The 23,161-nt window shown below is 40.7% G+C and overlaps 1 protein-coding gene across 1 annotated transcript in view; it reads right to left on the reverse strand.

Moving 5' to 3' along the window:
* Positions 1-23,161, reverse strand: part of kcnj5 (potassium inwardly rectifying channel subfamily J member 5) — a 228,198-nt gene that overhangs the window by 92,786 nt on the left and 112,251 nt on the right. The window contains exon 2 of the mRNA XM_034168001.1: positions 22,210-22,292. Within this exon, the coding sequence (XP_034023892.1) occupies positions 22,210-22,272 (63 nt within the window). The 5' untranslated portion in view covers positions 22,273-22,292. The remainder of the gene's footprint in view (positions 1-22,209; positions 22,293-23,161) is intronic.

The following is a 23,161-nucleotide window of genomic DNA, read 5'->3' on the forward strand; positions in this document are numbered from 1 at the left end:
CAGTACCTACATGCCCTGAAAGGAAGAATATTTTTATATTTCTTTTGCTTTTACTGTCTGGTAACATTGAACTCAACCCCAGCCCTGATGTAAACTATCTGAGTACGCCAGTAGATTATAAATCTAAATCAGGGCTTGGTGTTATACACCTACATGTTAGAAGTCTATTGCCAAATTTTGACTTCGTTAAAATCTGGATTAAATTGACTGATACTGACATTCTTGTCCTATCTGAAACCTAAAGAAATCCATCAGAGACAGAGATATTGTTTTTCATCGTAACTGTCCCAGAACATAGTTTGGCATAGATTGCTATGTCAGACAGAAATTTCATGTTATTGTTCAACATGAATTCTCAGCAGTCTATCTGAACTTCTTGCTCTGAAGTTGGAGCTTATAAATGGTCACTTTCTCTCCATTGTAGGCTGCTATAGACCGCCCCCTGCTTGCAGTGAAACTTTATCATCATTGAATAAACATCTTTCAACTTTAGCCTTCAATGGGATTCTTCTGACAGGAGATCTGAACTGGGATTGGTTATGTTCTGTTTCTGATAGTTTGAAATCTGTGTGATTCTTTTAACCTAACACAAATAGTTAAAGCGTCAATACACCCAAAGTTTAAATGTCCAGAGAAATCTTCTCCTCTTGATTTATTTTTAACTAACTCTCCCCTTAAATATTCAGATACTGGTATTTTTGTCAAATGATATGAGCAATTATTGTGTTATAGCCACTGTCAGATGAGCTAAGCTCCCAAAATCAAGGCCACATATTATTCTTAAATGTGATTCTAAACATTTCTGTGAGCAGGGTTTTCATCATGATTTATGGCACTTTGATTGGTCCAGAATCTCACTTTTTAATAGAGCTGTACTTGAGCTGTAATGTAGCTGTAATGTTTATGATGCTTTTATAGTATTCTTATAAATAAACATACCCCTCCGCAAAGTTAGAGTGATGTTTAGAAACTATCCTTGGTTCTCCCCTGAGCTGTCCAGTCTCCTTAAAGCAAGGGATGATGCCTAGGTTAAGGCCAGAAATTCTAAATCCCAGGGTGATTGGCTGATATTCAAGCAGTTCAGAAATCACTTTATTTCCCTTGTTAAAAAGGCTAAATCTGATTTGTATGTTGATTAATCTACTCGTAAGCTAAATGCTCCTAAGAAGTTCTGGAAAATAGTCAAATCTTCATTTGAGGATGAAACCACAGATGAATTCCCTACTTGCTTATTAAAAGATGCACATATTTTAACTGTCAATTCAGCCATTCCTAATTATTTTAAGGAACACTTTGTTAGGTGGTGATCCCTCCACAGTTAACAACTACAGTGGGGAAAAAGTATTTAGTCAGCCCCTGATTGTGCAAGTTATCCTACTTAGAAAGATGAGAAAGGTCTGTCATTTTCATCATAGGTACACTTCAACTATGAGAGACAAAATGAGAAAAAAAATCCAGGAAATCACATTGGAGGATTGTTAAAGAATTTATTTGTAAATTATGGTGGAAAATAAGTATTTGGTCAATAGCAAAATTTCAACTCAATACTTTGTTACCTAATCTTTGTTGGCAATGACAGAGGTTAAACGTTTCCTGTAAGTCTTCACCAGGTTTGCACACACTGTAGCTGGTATTTTGGCCCATTCCTCCATGCAGATCTCCTCTAGAGCAGTGATGTTTTGGGGCTGTTGCTGGGCAACACAGACTTTCAACTCCCTCAACAATTTTTTTTATGGGGTTGAGGTCTGGAGACTGGCAAGGCCACTCCAGGACCTTGAAATGGTTTTTACGGAGCCACTCCTTCATTGCCTGAGTGGTGTGTTTGGGATCATTGTCATGCTGGAAGAACCAGCCACGTTGCATCTTCAATGCTCTCACTGAAGGAAGGAGGTTTTGGCTTAAAATCTCACAATACATGAACCCGTTCATTCTTTTCTTAACATGGATCAGTCACCCTGTCCCCTTTGCAGAAAAACAGCATGATGTTTCCACCCCCATGCTTCACAGTAGGTATGGTGTTCTTGAGATGCAACTCAGCATTCATTTTTCTCTAAACATGACTAGTTGAGTTTTTACTAAAAAGTTCTATTTTGATTTCATCTGACCACATGATATTCTCCCAATCCTCTTCTGGATCATCCATATGCTCTCTGGCAAATTTCAGACAGGTCTGGACACGTACTGGCTTAAGCAGGGGGACACGCCTGGCACTGCAGGATTTGAGTCCCTCTCTGCATAGTGTGTAGCCTTTGTTACTTTTGTCCCAGCTCTCTGCAGGTCATTCATCAGGTCCCTCCGTGTAGTTCTGGGATTTTTGTTCACCGTTCTCATGATCATTTTCACCCCACGGGATGACATCTTGCGTGGAGCCCCAGATCGAGGGAGATTATCACTGGTCTCGTATGTCTTCCATTTTCTTACAATTGCTCCCACAGTTGATTTATTCACACCAACCTGCTTGACTATTGTAGATTCACTCTTCTCATCTACAATTTTCTTCCTGGTGTCCTTCGACAGCTTTTTGGTCTTGGCCATTGTTGAGTTTGGAGTCTGACTGTTTGAGGCTGTGGATAGGTGTCTTTTATACACATAATGTGTTCCAACAAATGCCATTAATACAGGTAACAGGTGGAGAACAGAAAAGCTTCTTAAAGAAGTTACAGGTCTGTGAGAGCTAGAAATTTTGCTTGTTTGTGGGTGACCAAATTCTTATTTTCCACCACAATTTACAAATAAATTCTTTAAAAAATCCTACAATGTGATTTCTTGGATTTTTTTTTTTTTCCTCATTTTGTCTCTCATAGTTGAAGTGTACCTATGATAAAAAATTACAGACCTCTCTCATCTTTCTAAGCAGGAGAACTTGCACAATCAGTGGCTGACTAAATGCTTTTTGGCCTCACTGTATAAGCCATTCTCTAAATTGTGCATTCTCTCTAAAGTTTTAGAAAAGTTGGTCAGTAAACAAGTTAAATATTTTTAGATGCATATGGGTTTCATTCACAATGTCAGTCAGGCTTTCGAAAACAGCCCAGTACAATAAGTGATGCTCTTAAAGCAGTAAATGACTTCATAGAGGCACTAGACAGCCAAAAATACTGTGCAGCTGTTTTTATTGACATGTCAAAGACATTTGACACAGTCGACCATGTCATCCTGGCACATAGACTCCACAAGATTGGCTTATCTAACCAGGCTGTTAGCTGGTTCTCTAATTATTTATCACAGTGGTGTCCAAAGACATTCCAGAAAGAGCCAAGAGGGTGCAGGTTTTCTTTGCAGCCACTGCCTTCAGCAGGTCATTTCATCGACAAACTCATCCCATCAGCTCAAAGTGATGTTAATCAGTGAAATCACCTGGAGTCAGTGGCTGCAAAGAAAATCTGCACACTCAAGGTTCTATATTAGTGTTGTTCACAATTTATATGAATAATGTTTGTTATAATTTGTCTAATTCTGTGTCCCATTTATGCTGATACAGTAATTTATTGTTTGTCTGCTTCAGTTTTAAAATCCCTTGAGTTCTTGTAGTCAGCCTTTGATGCTGTTCAGTCCTGTTTAACTCAGCTTAAGTTATTGCTGAATCCAGACAAACCAAAGACCATGCTATTTTCACATGGCAAGCAGCTTCCATCTCACTTTTCGAGGTTGTCAACTGTTCATGGGGTTGAAATTGAAATGGTCACATCTTATAAATACTTAGGCATTCTGCTTGATGAGAACCCGTCCTTTAAATTGTAGATAGATAAGCTTGTTTCTAAGCTGAAACTGAAATTGGGCTTCTTTTTAGAAATAAATCATGTTTGTCATTGCAAGTCTGAAATCATTTGATCACCACAACTTTTTTACCCTTTTAGGACTGTGTAGGCCTGCTTTTTATGAATGGTCCTGATCAGTTTTTAAATAAATTGGATAATGTATACTACTGTGCTTTGTGGTTTATTACTGCTTGCAGTTATCATGTACATCACTGTTTATATCCTGTTGCTCATTGTCCATCTTTGTGTGTTTGTAGACTCTCTCATTGGCTGATTTTTATTTTCAAATCTATTCATGGACTTCTGCCTACCTATTTGTGATCACACGTGTAGAAACCTCAGCCGATATGGCCTGCACTCTCAGGACATTATACAGGTGCAGGTCCCGAGAGTCAGAACTGAACTGGGCAAAATGGCTTCTAAATTTTCTGCCCTGTCTACCTGGAATAATGTGCACAAGGACTTGAAATTGACACATCTTGTATCTCTGGGGAAATTTAAGACAATTATAAAAGACAGAGAAATAAGCTGAATTGGATCTTGGACTGCACTGTGAAATCCCACTATTGGTTTTCTGCAGACTGTATTTTCTTTGTGTTTTGTGTGTTTGTTGTAATCCATTTTGTGCTGCCATCTTGGCCTGGTCACTCTTGAAAAAGAGGTTTAAACCTCAATGAGTTTTCTATCTGGTTAAATAAAGCACATTGACTGACTGATTGATTGATTGACTGATTGATTGGAAGCAAACAAGCACAGATGGTGACAGAACTGCAAGGCACCTCTCACTCAGTTCAAGGACTGAGTGTAACACAGTCATGCTTTCTGAAGCTGAGATAGTGATTGTATTGAGGCCATACAGAAGTCCCCCTGCCTGCTGAATCCTTCATTGGTAATCAAACACCTGTGACACCTGCGTCTCCAAAGTCAAGTTCATATGACTGGGAGCGAGCGATGTGCCCTATTTTGGCTGCACTGACAGCTGTTCTCCTCAGTTACTAAAGCAATCAGACTGACAGTTCAGCTGTGCCAAGACAAATGTCAAGACATCGCAATATCCTTGCAATGTCTCCACTAGGTGATTTTCACAGATGCCAGTTCTGATGCTGTGTCACTGTTGTCCGCAGTGACTAAATTTGAAATTTTCAGGGTTTGGATTTGAGACAGTCCATGTGTGGTGAAGATGGATCATCATGGAAATTAACTGCAATATGACACTGCATTTCCAAATTTCACTGTGCAATACTATAACCAAATGTGCTGAACAATACTGGAGCAAATCCCTACATGTACTTACTGTATATAAGATAATTTATTATATTCAAAATTTCCCATGAAAAATTATTCAGTGCATGCAGTTGATTTCCTTAAATTTCTACTAATCAGTTCTTGCAGAGCTTTTAAATGAAAGAGAACCTAAATAGATTTGTTTCTTTCCACGCTTTGGGCTGTGACTAATTGAGTGATAGATGAAGCCGCAACAAACGGTGCAGCTCAAACTTTGGCCTCTGTACACAATGCACTCCCCAGGACTAATGCTCCATGAACAATTTCATTACTTGTGTCTGCATGGTAGTGGTAATGGGGGTGGGTGAGGGGGATTGAGGGGGTTTTCTCACATTGAGATTTTCTGATCACACTTGATTGCACAGTGTAAATTCCAATCAGGACCGACTCGGGATAGATAATGATCACATTTCACCACCCTCTACTCCCAGTCGTGATTGACAACTCAGTAGAACTGCATGCTGTGTGTTCCAGTCAAACAGGTTATTACATTGCAAGAATCTTAATCTGTAATGTATCCTGCTTTTCTGAAGTGCATTATGTTAATACTGCTGACCTCCCGGACAGCTAACAGCTGCCTTTGTCATTTTCTATCTTAGTCACATATAACAAACTATCCTCACTTTCTCATTGCTGTGAATTTTAATCACAGCTACCTTATGGAAAGACAGATGTAATAATTCACCTCAGTAGAGATTCTGTTTCCAAGGTAAAAATATTTCATTATTTTGCAGGTTTAAACACATTTGCATGTGGCTATAGACATACGTTTACATGCATCTTTTGTAAAAAAAAAAAAATAAATTTTTCCCAACAACACATTTTCCATTTTGTCAAACAATATGTGTGCTAAGTCTGTTACAATGTCAGTTTTGTTACTGAGGGCATACTGTGAGGCCCAACATGGGACAGAAATGCCTACTGTCTACTCATGCATTCATCCCATGGCAAATAAAAAACAAATTTATCTTGTAGCATATTTTCCAGAGTATAATTCTCACTGGAATATAAATCGCACCTGTTTAAAACTTAAAATTTAAACTTATTTATTTGGCACACAACTCGTCAATAACAAAAATTGATATACAAGACAATTCCACAGTGACATGTGTGACCAAAAAGGGGGTGAGCAGAAGCAACGCTTATAAATGCCCACCCCATATATACATACATACATATATACACATTACCTATCCCCAAAGCAAGCACACAGGCGACAGTGGTAAGGAAAAATTCCCTCTGATGTATTGAGGAAGAAACCTCAAGCAGACCAGACTCTAAGGGGTGACCCTCTGCTTGGGCCATGCTACAAACACATTTAACAACACAAACTCAAATTCCATTATCATAAACATATTAAGTGAACACAGTGTCTTCGTCTACATACATATTTACATACATATACAGTATACATGTATACACACACCAACATACACCTACACATACATACATAATTACACACACTCACACACACGTATATATACACACACATTGTTATGTGTCGACGCGGGTTGAGGAGCGGACCTGCGTCAGACGGAACCCAGCGCTAAAAATAACCAGAAAGCGGTTCCAATAACAAAAACAATTTATTTATTTCACCCGCTGGTGCACAACAAAGTGTAAAAACCAAAATAGCGTCCTTCTGGTGGAGTGAAGGCTGGCACGCTCTCCAGCGCCCAAAAGGATCGAAGCCCGGCGCTCCTGGACCCACTACCACCGCCAAACACCCCCCAGGTGGACACGACAAACCGACTCTCTGCGAAGCATAGAAGAGGTGAGGTAAGTCAGCAGTTACAACTAATATCCTTCAAAAGACACACACTATCAGCAACACATTCAGGTCTGTATTTTAAGCTTTATGCAAATGAGCAGCTTCTCACAACAGGTGGAGGATCACTTGTCCGCACGCCACAGCAGTGAGAAGCAAGCTGCACAATTCTCAACACAAGTCAAGTATACTGCGTAACAAAATACCAAGTTACTATCAACAATTAGTCAAACACTTAATCACCTCTGATGTGTGCTGACAGCATGTGTCCCTCACCCTTCCTGCTTCACGGGCTCGATGTGTCAAACCCAGGCGCGGTCCTCAGTGTCTCACAAACGAACATCACAAGGTCGAGTTCCCGGCAGTTCTGCTTGAATCACGCATGACTTAAATGCAGAACGCCATCCAATTATCTGCTTCAGCTGAAAGTCTTTAAGGCTGCACGTGAGCACCATTCACAGGTGCTGCACATGATGTTGATGAGGGTGAAGGACTCTTCAGCCAGCACCTTCTCCACAGACAAATCAGTTTTCATGCCACCTGGAGAGCAAAGAAAAGAAAAGAACACCAAAATGTCCAGCCACACCCCCCAACACACAACACACATATGTATACATATACATAGATATACATACACATATACATACATGCATATACACAAATGAATGTTACTGAACAAGTTCACAATTACAACTGACAACACAAAACTCATCGTACTTCATTAGATACATATCATGAAAACATCATTTTTTAACTGATTGATATTTGGACATCATTTGAGTTCATCCGTCAGGTTATTCCATAATCTAGGTCCACACATAGAGACACAGAAACCTTTCCTGGTCGTCCGAGCGCCAGCAATTTTAAAATGATACAAGCCCCGTAAATTATATTTTCCTTCTCCCTCAGTAAAATATTCTTGAATTCTAAATGGCACTTCTTTATTTTTCACTTTGTGCATTAATTGAACAGTCTTGAACGAAATCATATCATTTAGTTTTAATATTTGAGATTTAATGAACAGTGGGTTGGTGTGGTCTCGATAACCTGCATTATGAATTGTCCTTAATGCTCTTTTTTGGAGAATGAATAATGGTTGCAATGTAGTTTTGTAATTGTTGCCCCAAACTTCAGCGCAATAAGTCAAGTAGGGTGCAACCAATGAACAATAGAGAGTATGTCTGCAATCAAGAACATGCTTTACTTTATTTAATACTGCAATACTTTTTGATACCTTCATTTGAATATGCTGAATATGAGCTTTCCAATTAATTTTTCATCAATAATGACACCTAAAAACTTATTCTCTTTGACACATTCTATGTTTACCCCATGTATATTTAACTGAATTTGTATGACTTTTTTATAATTTCCAAATAACATCAATTTAGTTTTAGACAAATTTAATGATAATTTGTTAATATCAAACCATCTCTTTAACTTTATCATTTCTGTTCCTAAATCAGATAATAATTGTTGCAGATTTCCCCCTGAGCAAAACAGGTTTGTGTCATGAGCAAAGAGCACAGTTTTAACCATATCTGAGACTTTACATAAATCATTAATATATAAAATGAATAATTTTGGACCCAACACAGAACCCTGTGGTAGCCCACAAATGATGTCCAGATATGAACAGTATTCCCCGAGTTTAACAAATTGCTTTCAGTTTTGTAAGTAGCTTTTAATCCAACTCAGAGCAACTCCCCTGATCCCATACAGTTCCAACTTTTGAAATAATATATTGTGATCAATTGTGTCAAAAGCCTTTCTTAAGTCAATAAATAAACCTGCAACTATTACCCTTTGGTCCACATGTTTATTGATCTCTTCTATGGAATCGAGCAATGTCATGGACCTTTTTGCTCTAAAACCATATTGACTTTCATCAAGCAAGTTGTGTCGATCTATAAATTTATCCAGTCTGCTGTTGTAAAGATTTTCCAGTATCTTTGAAAATTGTGACAGTAGAGACACAGGCCTGTAGTTAGTAAAAAGATGCTTGCAGCCAGATTTGAATAAAGGTATCACTTTTGCCACTTTATACTGTTAGGAACAATCCCAGTTTGAAATGATTTCTTAAAATTATATGATAATGGTTTTGCGATTTCAGTAATTATTCGCTTTACTAAGGACATATGTACCTCATTATGATCAGTTGACTTTTTACTTTTACATGTACTATGTTAATAATTTCCCTTTCATCTACTGGGCTGAGAAACATTGTGTGTGGATTTCTGGCGATTAATTGCTGATTTTCCCATGTACTGTGTGGGATTTCAGCTGCCAGATCTGGCCCGACATTAGCAAAAAATTTATTGAAACTATTCACTACTTGGCTCATGTTATATTCATCTTTGTTGTCATAAGTAAAATTAATTAAAAAAAAAAAAAAACTTCTTGAAGAGGAATAAACCCATATAAGTCACACTAGAGTATAAGTCACACTTTTTTCTGTATTATCAGTTCTTTAATTTGGGATTTTTGTGCATTGTTATCATGTCCTTTGAATTATTCACCTTTATTCTGTTGTTATTAGAGTTTATTTTGGTTGGTGCTTTGATTCTAGGGAAAGTTATATATAAAGAGTCATTATAATTATTATTATTAATAAAAAAATGTGTGATTTATTCTTTTTTGTAGTATATAAGTTGCACTTGAGTATAAATTCCAGGACCTCTCAGACTAGTTTAAAAAAACAAAACAGAAAATACGGTAGCTATTATTATCAAATACATTTTGATAGAAATATTATTTACTAATTATTAAGTCTGCCAAGGACGTAATCATCATCAATGTTTATTTATTTGTCTGTCTGTCTGTTAGCAGCATTACATCAAAACTACTGCACAGATTTTGATGAAATTTTCACCACAGATAGATATCAGGCCATGGAAAATTCCATTATATTTTGGAGGTGATCCCAATCCAGATCCAGATTCTGGATCAAGATTTCACTTTATATAGGCTTTGAAGGATTGCGTAGGAAAAAAAAAAACTAGTTCATGGATTCTCACCAAATTTGCACCACAGATACATAGATGGGTGATTCTTAGACTACGGGCACTTTTATGTCCCTTGATCATATTTTATGAAAAAAAGAAAAAAGGGGAAATTTCACACTTTTATAGTTATCTTTACAATGAAAGTGTTTTAAGAAATTTGTCCTAGTAGTCTATGATGACTTTTTCACCTTTTTTCAGCATCATTATATGCAAATATTGCCGTTTTGTGTTTGTCCCACACCCAGACTTATGATCTTCAATGATAAAAATTAATAGTAAACAAACATTTTTTCTAATGTTTTAAAATATCTCTGAATAAAATATCAGTAAAATAATCAAAACATAATTGGGGTATTCAATGTCATACAACTGTTGTGATTTTTTTAAACGAAATGTAGTTGTCCCACACTATTGCCGTAATTTCCACCACAACAATAATGTCCCTTTAAAACGTTTGTATGAAAGGTTGTGTGGGTAGTTTCTAACATCAGAGCACATGTATATAGCGCCAAATCACAACAAACAGTTGCCCCAAGGCGCTTTATATTGTAAGGCAATGGTGTGGTGGAAATTACATTTACAAGGCCAATAGTGCCCGTAGTTAAAGAATCACCCAGATATTAGGCATGGAAGACTCCATTAAATTTTGTAGGTGATCCTGATACGGATTCAGATTATGGATCAAGATTTTACTTAGCCTTGAAGGATTACGTAAAAAACAAACAAACAAACAAAAAACCTACTTCACAGATTCTCACAAAATTTGCACCACAGATACTGTAGATATTAGGCCATGGAAGACTCCACTGAATTGTGGAGGTGATTCAGATCTGGACTGGTGGTCATCAGAAATCTTGGTTTGCTCTTGTTACTATTATCATTAACTTAGGAACTGGGTATACAGCAAGAAAACATTTCATATCTCTGCTTGATTGTCTCTTGTGAATTTTCCATCTTAAATTTCAGTTCCCTGCAGGAGACACCTGATTTGCATTGTCTCAGTCCATCCAGCTGTACATGGTAACAGCTTGGCTGGGGAATTACCCATCAATGGAGTGGTGTCCCATCCAAGGGGATCGGTGGACTCATCTGTGTTGTGCTGTGGTATCTGGGGATAAGCACAGCATCAACGGGTCTCAGTGCCCTAATATTTTTTTGTTTGTTTTGTTTATTTGGCTGATGACAATTCAGTAAATAAATAAATAAATAATAAGAGGGCTAATAAATAAACAAGAGCTGAGAGAAAACAGGCTGAAGAAGAACATGTTATCAGTTTTGTTTAGAGGTAATATAAGCCAAAATATGCAGGGCAAGGCAAACTCAGCAACCAGACAATGTGGAAGGGCTCAGCAACAAAACAAACAGCAAGTCACTGACAACTCAGAAACAAATTATTGTGTGGTAAATCATCATAACGAAACAAAGTGCTGCTCTGTGAGAAATACACTCAATTTTATTTTAACTTAAAGTGCATAGCCAAGTGTTTCTATGCAAACATTTTCAGTAAATCAGAGGGACAGTCATTATTAAATGGACATCCCACTGCATTATAGTCAAGAATGTTGTGTTGATTCAACAAAATGCCCATGATCACTGACATGACAGTTTCATGTCAGTGAGCTGACATGAAACACTGAGAAGTCTTTGAATCTGTCATGACTTGAGGAGCAGTATGGGTGGTTCTGCCACTTGATGTAAGCCTTCCTCTTTTCATCTAGCAATGCTTTATGGCTTCATAATTTTCATCAAACCAGTCCTGGTGGAGCCTCTTCTTTGGGCAAATCACTGATTTGGCTGTCTCTGTGAGCACTTCCTTGAACTGGTTCCATTTTTCCTGCGGTCCATATGGGACATGTCCCATGGCATCAAATCTGTTACCAAGGCTGGTTTTGAATTCCTGATGGTACTTGGAGAACAGGAGCAAAGTTGTGTTAAGGGCCAATCTGATGGACTTTGGGTGTTTGTGATGATGGAGGCCTATGTGCAAGTTGAGCATTTTCTAACAAGTCTGTGGAGTGTTCAGCAGTCTGCACTGCATATACCCTATTGATAAGAACATCTCTGCTGTTATGTTAGTGGGTGATATGAAATTTATGAGATGCCACTGTTTCAACTGGTGGTGCATCCATGTGGCCTTGTAGTTATCAGCCATCCTTAACATCGTATTGGTTACCAGCAGGTCATGTTCAATGCATTTGCTCAGCAGTAAGCGGCCATTTCTTGTCATCTTCCAAACAGCATTTCCCAAGTACACTTTTCTACTGGCCACTGTCTTTGCCAACTCTGGTGCTGAAATCCCCTATCAAATCTCCCTGTATTTTGTCCTCATCTCAGATTTTTCCCATCCAAAAGAATGTATATGCACTCCCTTGTTGTGACGAAGAGTTGAGTTTCACTGATTACTGTGTTGATAGGCTATCATGACAGTTGCTTGGCCATGAGAGCATTCTCTGAGGCCTTGCAACATGTCTCGATCTATAAGATTACATACATTCCACATCTCAATAGTGAGTTTCTTCTTTAGTTTCTGCTGTTGACCACATATCTGTAAATTTGCTAGCTGGGGTAAGCTGGCCAGATAGTGTAGGATAGGCATTTGTTTGGGCCACCTTTTCTAGGCCCTTCCCTTGTTAGGGTGAGCAGTGCTATCCTGAAGAGGCTGCTCAATTGCCTGGGATGATTTCCAGTGGTTACTTCCACCTGTCATTTTCACCACTCTCCCATTGCCACAGGACTTGAGGTGGTAACTGGGGGAGACTGAGTTGCACAGAAACCTGTGCATAAGGTTGTTTAACCCTCTGGGGTCCGAGGGCATTTTTTTGGACAGTTCACTCGCCTGGCATAAATGTTTTATTATTGCTGTTAACAGCTCTCCCTGCATCCCACAATCAAGTTTTATGTCTCTTTTTTTCAGGACAACCTGTGCTTTCATAATATATATGTTTTTGTTGGGTTTTATAAGTGTAATAAAGGTTTACAATCAAAAATAAGGAAGGAAAAAGTAAAGCGCAAAATAATTTTCCACACATTTATTCAAAACACACAGCAAACTATAATAGACAACTATTTTGACACTTTATAAAGGTAATTTGAGGTCTTGTGTGAAAGACTGTACAACAAAAAGGTTCAAACAATAAACACAAATGCACATTTTGAACAATATATACAAAATGGTCTATGCGTTTTTTTTTGTTTTTTTTGTCTTCATGGAAAAGCAACAGAGTTATCCAGTAACATTCACATGCAAACTAATGGAGCAATCCTGATAGTTACACTCTTTGTCTGAGCACGTGAGATCAGAGGCTCTCCGTCTGTTTTCAGTGATTGCTGTGCGTAATGGCACAGGGCACATTTGGAGCCCGATAGTATGTACTACGATAGTATGTACTCATTGGAGCACCCAGGGGGCTATTCAAATGGGCCAACTAGTAACATATCACTCCTGAAAATGATCTTTGGCTTTTCACATGAGGTGAATCTGCCCTGCGATTGGATTTTGGAAAACCATGTGATGGTGAACCAATTCCGATTGGACACTCACACTGCGCACGTCATCACATGGCTTCTATGAGGAGTACAAAGATGGCCGATAGCTGGCTCGAACGTCAGCGGAGTTAACTTTTCAGCAAAAAAAAGAGTAAGTTTCTATCTCATATCATTAAAAAGTTATTTATAATTTAGTAAAGCTTGGTCTTAGCCGCCGTATAAGACGGCGTCGGCCACAGAGGGTTAAAGTGGTAGAGCCATTCCACGTAGGCAGTCCCACTCTCTCAACAGAAGAAACCTTGTTCCAGTGGCACAGAGAACCGTTACATCTATAGAGCCCTCTCCTGCTGCACTGGATGACAGTAACACATTCTGTGCTCTGTCAAGCCCTTCACACTCCACAGTGTGCTGTTGCATTGCCTTGTCAGTCCTTGAATCCAGGTTGGATTTCCTCTGCCTGGTCTGCCAAAGCAGTCTTTGCATGTTCAGGTGAGCAACTCCCTAGATGGATGGCCTGGCAAAATATTATTGAGTTAACCGGCTAAAACATTATTTCATTGAAATAATATAACTGACTCAATTCAGCTTAGAATAACAACCCCACATTGTTTGAGTAAATCCAGAGAAAGAGCATTCTTTAAACATGTAACTGTTAAATTCCTGTTAAATTTCAAAGGAACAAAATCCCAAGGTCTGAAACCACAATCATTTAATAAACAGTCCACCAGGCAACCGCAAGATTGTGACACTCAGGGCATAACGTTAAAAACAACAAAAACAAAAAATCAGAATATGTGCACCTCATACAACCTTAAGACAATGTGTACACATTTTCAAATCAAGGCTGATATGGTGAAGTGGAAAGGGGTGATAAAACAAAAGAAGAGAGATATAATTTAAACCATTTCTGTTCACACAAACACACATACTGGTATTCACAAGCTGCACTGTAAGTAAATGAGTGTAATAAATTTATTAGCCATCTTATTATGTATATATTTATTAATGGGATTTTACTTGTTGACGTTTGGCGCACAGGTTGCTCCCCTCTGTCATTTTTTTCCCATTTAGTGTCTTCTGTTCCAGAAATGACACCACCAAATTAATTATACTTCCTTTCCCACACATCTCCGTGGACTATCTCAATTTCATATTCGATGTAATTGCATTTTGTCTGTGCTTTTTCATTTTCATGTTCTCCACTGCGCGACAGAACAAATCAGTCTTTTGAATGACAGGGAGACAGGTTATGCATGCAAATTATTATATGAGGGATCATTTATATGTCAGACCAGATCAGAGATGGGAGTATGCACTGGGGTCATTAATCTACATATCCACAGAATGACCAAAGTCTCTGCATCCAATGAGAAAAAGTGGCCATTTATCTGCCACAGCCAGGTGTAACATGCAGATCCCTGTGGCCTTTTACACTTGTTGGAGTAACACATGAGCAAAATGTTGGAGCTAATGTTCTCTCAAAATGCGAGTGGTATGACGCATTTGAGTCCCTCTATCTAACTATTTGTTTGACACAAATTCTAGTGGTACCCAAGGATTCACTGAAAATACATGTTAACCCCCAAAACACGAATCAGTTGCAAATCGTGAATTATTCGCAAACCGTTAATTGCAAAGCGTGAATACTGAAAAAATATCTCCCAAAACGTGAACATGGGTCTCACAAAACGTGAACACAGGTGTGGCAAAAACGTGAATATCATTCACAATATCGCCCGGCCCTGCTGGGTGTGTCCCGCTCCCGGGAGAGTGTCAGGTAAGAAGTCTGACTGGGGCGGTTCACCTGTCAAACTCACAGAGAACCCTCCCCCTCCGGTAAACTGTCATGGTCTGCCTCTCTCTTTTCCTTTTTTTTTTTAACTTTGTGTGTAGTTTGTTAGTTTTCTCCCCCAGATGGAGCACTGCAGAGCTGAGGAACACCTGCTGCTCATCACCGCCACACACCTGACGTGCATGTGCAGCTCATCAGCAGCAGGTTACTTAAACCCAGGCTTTCACCTTATTCACTGCCGGATTCTTGGTTTTCCATGCCATGAAGCCACATTATTGCATCGCATCCTGCATGAGATTCCATGACCTTGACCTCATCTTTCCTGCCTCTTCCATGCGCTCAGACGTCGGAGCTTTCCACAGCTTGTCTCAAGGTAACCTGGCCAACTCTAATTCCCGTAATAGAGCTTGTTGATTTCTCTGGTGCTTCCAGACACTCTCCTGGCTCTCCTTGCAGCTTGCATGTCACATATGCTCCTGGCTCCATGACTATCTGCACCACCTGACTGTGGAACTCGTCAACTCTCAGCTACAGAGCGTTTCTTCATGTTCTGTGAGATCCCACTCTCACACTATTTCTGTCAGTGACTGTGCTTGACTAAGAACTGTTTCCAAGAACTGGCTCCAAGAACTGTTCCAAGAACTACTACCAAGAACTATTTCCAAGAACTGTTTTCCTAGAACTGTATGAATTCTGATACTGAACCACTAAGAACTTTCCAAGTCATTTCTAAAGTCAAGTCCTGCTTAATTGGAACTGTGTCCAGACATGCAGCATTTGACCTCTGAAAATACTCATGAACTGTGAACGTTTCCTGAACATCAAATCTTCTTTCCTACACTGTGAACATTATTTCCATAACAGTGAACATGTTGTGTGGGCCGCTGAAGAGGAGGTACTGCTGGCCCACCACCACCAGAGGGCGCCCTGCCTGGAGTGCGGGCTCCAGGCACCAGAGGGCGTCGCCACCTGAGATGAGCAGCCAGGGTGACAGCTGTCACCCATTATTGGACACAGCTGTTTCTACTCGGCACCAAGGTATATCAGGAGGACGGCGTCTCCACCTCAGGGCCGAGATATCGCCTAAGACTGAGGTAGTATCTCTGCATTCTTATTCTGATTAACCAGCTAATCATTTGTTAAACCTTTTCAGGATTGTTGACTGCTAAAAGCTATATTGCTTGGATAAGTACTCACCTTCCTGTTGTGCATTGACAAGAGGTGGAGGCGGCTTCTCCCCTCTTCGTTACTGGGTGCTGTCGCATCACACCTGTGTGTTGTTGCTCTCTCCTGCCAGCAGTACCGGATCCGACGAGCGGAGGCAGTGGCCACCTGGGAATTCGGGACTTGGCGGTTCCAGTATTTCCAGGGTTCGGTGGCAGAGGAGATCGGGGTGGTTCCGGTTCGACTGAGACGGGCGTCTCCTACCTTCGAGCCTGCCCACACGACACCAGCAAATTCGACCCCAAATTGTGATTGTTGTACTTATTGTGCTTGTTTCACAATAGTAAACCTTGTTATTTATCTTCCTCCATTGTCCGTTCATTGCGCCCCCTGTTGTGGGTCCGTGTTCCTACACTTTCACAACAGAACATTCCTGTTTTAAGCCTACAGTGAACTGCTTGTTGTTAAAGGCTTCAGTGTTACGAGTGCAAGCCCTCACCTCTGGTCTCCTCCATTTATTCTAGTAACCGTCCTCAGCTCTGTGTGCCTATCTGGCTCCAGATCCAGTGCTCATATACCCCAGGATTCCTGCTTGTTCTCAGACTCCCAAGTCTATCCGTATGTGCACTGCAGCTCCCAGATGTTCCACCGCTACAAGTGGGCCCTGTCTTGGCTCAGCAGGCCATCTAACCAGCGCAGCATTGTTCATTGTTTTATTGTAAATAAATCTCTTTTCGTTCACAACCGATTCTGTTCCTTGCTCCCAGCGTTTAAGTCCATCACCTGTAATGGTCTGGTCCCGTCCGGACCTCTAACCATAACAAAATGGCTCAATAATCTTAAGAGAAACGTTGTACAAAAACAAACAACACCAGTTTCTAACGTCAGGGAGGTAGATAGCGAGCTACAACCTCATTTTTATCAATATGAGCCGTCCTCTGAGCTGGAAAATTAACACTGATATGAACGAGTAGACTGCAGAGAAACGGAAGCATAGGGACCCTCAACAAAGTGCAGAAACAAGATACCAGAAAAATATTCAATAAATTCAGGTGTGGGTCACCGAATTCCTTGAACACATCAATGGTCAATTTTTCAATTTGTTTCAATTTATTTTCCTTTATATAGTGCCAAATCACAACAAAGTTCCCCCAAGGTGCTTCACACAGGTAAGGTCTAACCTTACCAATGCCCAGAGCATCAGTGGTAAGGAAAAACTCCCTCTGAGGAAGAAACCTCAAGCAGACCAGACTCAAAGGGGTGACCCTCTGCTTGGGCCATGCTACAAACATAAATTACAGAAATAATTCACAGAACAATTCACGGACGAATATACATGAATTGCTGTTGGTGCACAGGACAGGAGGGTCACCAACACAAACACAATGTTGTGTGGGCCGCTGAAGAGGAGGTACTGCTGGCCCACCACCAGAAGGCGCCCTGCCTGAAGTGCGGGCTTCAGGCACGAGAGGGCGCTGCCGCCTCACGGGAACAGCCGGGAGTGACAGCTGTCACTCATCGACTCATGACAGCTGTCACCAATCTCCACTTCATCAACCACTCCATAAAAGCCGGACGACATCTCCACCCCGCTGCCGAGATATCGCCTACCATTGGAGGTAATACTCTCAGCCAGAGATTGTGCCGTATTGCACGTAATTGTTTGCTTAATCTTTTCAGAAGGACCTGTTTGCTTGTGTCAGCGGGAGGCTGATTCAGTCATCGACGGCAGGGTGCGGGATCACACCCTTCACGACTCGTATGACAAGCAACTGGTCGAGTGTAGCAGATTGACTGTGTTCAGTATTGCGGAGGTGGAGGTGCAATTCCCACCTGCTTGCTGACTGTGTTACTGGGTGTACACACACCCACACCTAACTGTTTCTGCTTCCTGCCAGCAGTACCAGATCCGACAGCCGGAGACGGTGGCCACCTGATCAGATGCTCAAACAAGTTATATTTGTGACCCCCAACAGCTAATAAGCTAAACCTAGATTTATAAATAAGAGCAACACCCCTGCCTTGCTTTGCATCACAAGGGACGTGACTAAATGTATATGCTGGTGGGCAGGCTTCATTTAAGGGGAGGACAGCTGTAGGTTTAAGCCAGGTTTCACATAACCCAATCATATCTAAGTGATGATCAATAATTAAATCATTAATCAACAATGATTTTGAAGACAGTGATCTTATGTTAATGACACCCAGTCTAAGGACCTCAGTGGGGTTGACAGTTGAACTGTTTGAGTTTAGGGGTGGTTCCAGAGTAGAATATATAAGATGCCTAGAGGTAGGTTTAGGTTTGAGACATTCCACGCGTGTTGTAGGTAGCAGACACGAAATCTTTGCTATTACTGGAACAACCTCTGGGCCATCCTCAAGTTCAACATGATCCAATATAGTAATGGGTATTAAGTTTGCAATGCATATCCCTCTATGATTTTTATGGACACACCTACGGGAGCAGGCCACAGTCTCAAATCCACTATCACCATAGTGGATTTTCTGCACTAATTTCCCCGCTAAGCTAATGGATTCCACATCCACATTTGTCATAAGCCTTGCAGGGTCTCTAATCACCTGCTTCATGGCCTGCTGTAGATTCCTAATGTTACCCTCCCTGTAGAGCTCAATCTACGTTCGCAGACAAGATGGCGGCGCCTTTCCAGTAGGGTGGAGGCTGTCCGGCATCAGCAGGCCACGGCGGCCCCAGAATGAAGGCCAGTTATCAATAATGCTAAAGCCTTGCTGTTGACAAAACTGCGCCAGCCACCTATTTAATGATGTCAGCCTCCTAAACGCCTCATCAGTACGCCGGGAGGGGAGGGGACCAGAGACTATTAATCGATGCCGACACATCTTTCTGGCAAGGTCACAAGTCCTCTCTATGTCCATTTTTGTGAACTCTGAGTGCTTCATGCTGATATCATTGGTGCCGACGTGAATAACTATGTGACTATATCTCATGTCATGTTCCTTCGTCTGTCTTCCCTTCTGCAGCGTCAGCACCCTAAGATGGGATGCAATGTCGGGAGCTCTGGCCCCAGGAATACATTTAACGTCAGCCGGCGTCTGTAACCTGACTTTGCAGGTGACAGAATCCCCTATTACTAAAGTCCGGTGTTTCGGCCTGGAGATAGGAGTGGAAGTCACTTGTGGGCTCGGAGAATTCACATCAGGTAAATCCAAGAGGGAGAACTGATTCACAGTTCACAGTGTCGAGTGTGATCGGGGTGCCACAACCGGGCACCAAGCCCTACGGGGCTTCCTCCGCCTCGCCACAGTCCGAAAACCGTCCTCCCCAGCCGGCGTTTCTAGGCTGATGCTAATGGGCTCGCTAGGCGGCCCAGCACTAACCTAAGCTGGAGTGCCCGTAACATCTAACTCCACTGCGCTAAGAAGCTGCTCTAACTTACAGACACGGCTCTCTAAGAGAGCCACCCTATCTTCCAACATCATGTAGGATTTATGGAGGGTGTAAAGTAGGTAAAGTAGTGTACTTTGTGCACTAGGAAATTCAAGAGTATAGCCAAGCAAGCACAAGCTAACCAATAATGGATAAGCTAACCACTTAAGGCTCACACAGATGCAAATAAATGAATTAAAGTTCACAGCAGTTACACTGAAAGAGTAGCAGAAGTATTAGAAATGTAGGAACAGTAAATATATATATATATATATAGAGAGAGAGAGAGAGAGAGAGAGAGAGAGAGAGAGAGAGAGAGAGAGAGAGAGAGAGAGAGAGAGAGAGAGAGAGAGAGAGAGAGAAGGTTTTCAATCACATGAACGATTTGCTGCAGGACAGGTGCCGTCTCCATTCTGGATTACAAGGAGGCTGACACGTGATAGAAAAATGGAGAGAATGTACGGTTATTACGATGCTTTAAATCCTCGAGATAAAGCTATTTATCGTGATATATGTGTAGCAGTTTGTTCAGTGGATCCGTATCTTATACCAGATAGTGAATTTAGTGGTGATGTAACAAACTGGCCGACAGTGTCACACTGCGATATTGTGAACTAGGAAGCTGCCGATTTCTCTCACCAGGCGCCAGAAGGGCAGCTTGCGGATCAGCAGCATGGTGCTCAAGGACCACAATGTAAATAAGCATCTGTATTGGAAGCATTCTTGTGTTATCCTCGCAGTATTTTTATGTATTCTTATATAATTTTATTGCCGAATAAAGTAAAATTCTGGGAGCAGTGGATTTCTGTTCATGGCGGATCTCTCTCAGCGCCACGGTGCCGTGAGGTTTTTTCACACTGACGTTGAAGCTTCTGCAATTGTTCGCCAAATGCACGTAGCGTAACACAGCGGCACTGTGTCGTAATCCAGAATGGGCGCGGGACACAAAATGACGTGACCGATACGTCACATGAAAACCCTCTATACCACACCTAAGATTAACACAAGAGTAAAGTACTAAGCTAAAGTTCACAACAGTTACACTAACAGTTAACTAACAGAAGTATATTAAAAAAACGAAATGAAAAAATGAAAACGAGGGTCTGAAGTTGCTAACGCAAGCTAACCGCTAGTGAAAATGCTAGCCGCTCCTAAGATTTACACAGTAGTTCGACTGAAAATCTAACAGAAATATTAACCAGGTAAAAAGAACCAGCTATAAAAGTAACGACGGGTGGGAAGGGAGAAGTCGACCTAGCTAGCGAAAGCTAAATGCTAGCGAATGCTAACTGCTAGTGAATGCTAACTGCTAACAAATGCTAACTGCTAGCGAATTACAACAGGACTATAGTTAAATAACGTTCAGAGTAGATACAATTAATAACCAGAAGAGTGCTAAACAGAAATAAAAGAAACGTATACAACCGTGTGAAGTTCAGAATAGTGTCACAACAACAAACAATCCGTCGGAAACAAGTTGCCAGTTGACTCCTGCTTAATGTCAGTGGTTAGCATCCAATTCTCACAACGTAGAAAGCAGCAGTATCTGTTGTTCTTCTTCATTCTCCTGCAAGGGTACTGGCATCGAAAAACACCTCTGTCCAGGAAGCTCCTGATTTTATAAGCTCTTCCCAGTTGTCTCATGATCTCAAAGGTGGAGGACCCAGAGACATGAGCATCACTGCCAAGATGTCTATCTCTATTCAGTTGTTTAAATTTAAAATGCCTGAGTCTGGTGGCCTTGAATTTCCTACTACAAGAGTGCAGTGGGCCCCAGACCCGGGGTCTAAAGCTGCACCCTTAACATTACTGACTTTGTATCCGAGGGTTCTCTTCAAGATGGTGACCTTTCCTCTCCTCAGATACTGCTTTTGATCTCCTGCCCCACTTCTCAAGTTTGAGTAAGCGAAGCAGTGAGAGATCTTTTTCTTCTCCCCAATGGACCAATTTACAATGATGCAGTTTCACTGGATTCTTTTAGCCCTTTGATGGTGTTGTTGCTGGGGTCCAGGATCAGAACTATCTGGTGGATGACACCGCTGATCTGGTGGATGACCCAGCTGAGTGCTGCTACAGAAGAGATGTCTCCCCACAGCACTGGGAGAAGTTGCACCATTTTCTTCATACGCCCTGGTGCCTAGGTGCTTTGTGGAGGTTTTAGCTGGGGTTTGTTTCTTTTGAAACATCCTCATACCAAGATCTCTCCTGGCAAACCCCTTCACAGTGGGACCGAGGACACTCGAGGCTTGTGTCCAGTAGGAACTCCAACCCACCTAGTCTGGTGGCCATCATGGATATTGCTGTGTATATTCAGGTAACCACACACAACATGGAATTCTTGGGTTTTCGCTGACCTTATCAACAAGGGAATGACAGAATTCTTTGAAAAATAAGGTAACCCCTGTGAGTCATAACTCACAGGGGTTACCTTATTTGATGCAGCTTCTATGAGTGGGAAAACATCTGCAGAAAGATGAATGAATCCAACTGCAGTGAACTTAATTCTTCTTTCTAGATTATGTTCAGTAAGATTTTGTGCAGTTTACCTGTGCAGGATTTGCTCCTATCTCCACGTTATGGTCCATGAGGACACGAGAGTCTCCTGCCATCCTCAGCTGAAGTTCAGTACCTATACAAGACAACAAATTCAGGTGAATATTGACTTAGATGAAACTGAAACTTTGACATGCACTCTTTTTATATTGGCAGCAGGTACACTGAAGAGAATGTTTGAACCAACTTAAAACAGTGTTACAATTTGTAAAAACCTGAATGAATTAAGTTGTTTGAACTTAAGTTTGAAAGTTAAATCAACTCTAACTTACAAACTTAAGTTCAAACAACTTAATTCATTCAGGTTTTTACAAATTGTAACACTTTTTTAAGTTGGTTCAGACATTCTCTTTTTTCAGTGCACTTTACTCATGTTTCGCGATGGTTTTCTCATATTTAATGAACACCAATTGAAAATCAATCGATTAAAGAGAACACACTTCAAAATTAGTTGGACTTTCATCTGTTTGAACTTCCAGTATTCTTCAAGTATGTAAGGCTGTACACTACACAATTGTTGTGATGTATCATGCTTACACCAATGTTTTTCTGAATCATTTGAATTGATTTGTCTCACAAAAAATGCAACTCTTTCATTTGACCAGTGTAGCAGGCATGTACATGTACACAACAAAAGGCACAGAACATCTTAAAGAATAGACCAATTTGAAGACAATTAATTCAGGATTTTAATAGATTTGATCATCAACAATAAACACATAGCTTTGACGATCAATCAATCAATCAATCAACTTTTTTCTTGTATAGCGCCAAATCACAGATGTGCAACTAAAGTACAGAAGAGTAATAGGATAGAGACAAAATGTATTTTAAGGAAGGTGAAAAAGTCAATGACAGCAGCAAGTATGAAGATTGTTTAGCATTGCAAAATAAAATCTTTAGGAACATAAAGCAAGCATAAATGCTGTGCAGTTAGTCTGAGCC

This window comes from Thalassophryne amazonica, chromosome 4, assembly GCF_902500255.1.
Source record: "Thalassophryne amazonica chromosome 4, fThaAma1.1, whole genome shotgun sequence".
NCBI classification, from domain to species: domain Eukaryota; kingdom Metazoa; phylum Chordata; class Actinopteri; order Batrachoidiformes; family Batrachoididae; genus Thalassophryne; species Thalassophryne amazonica.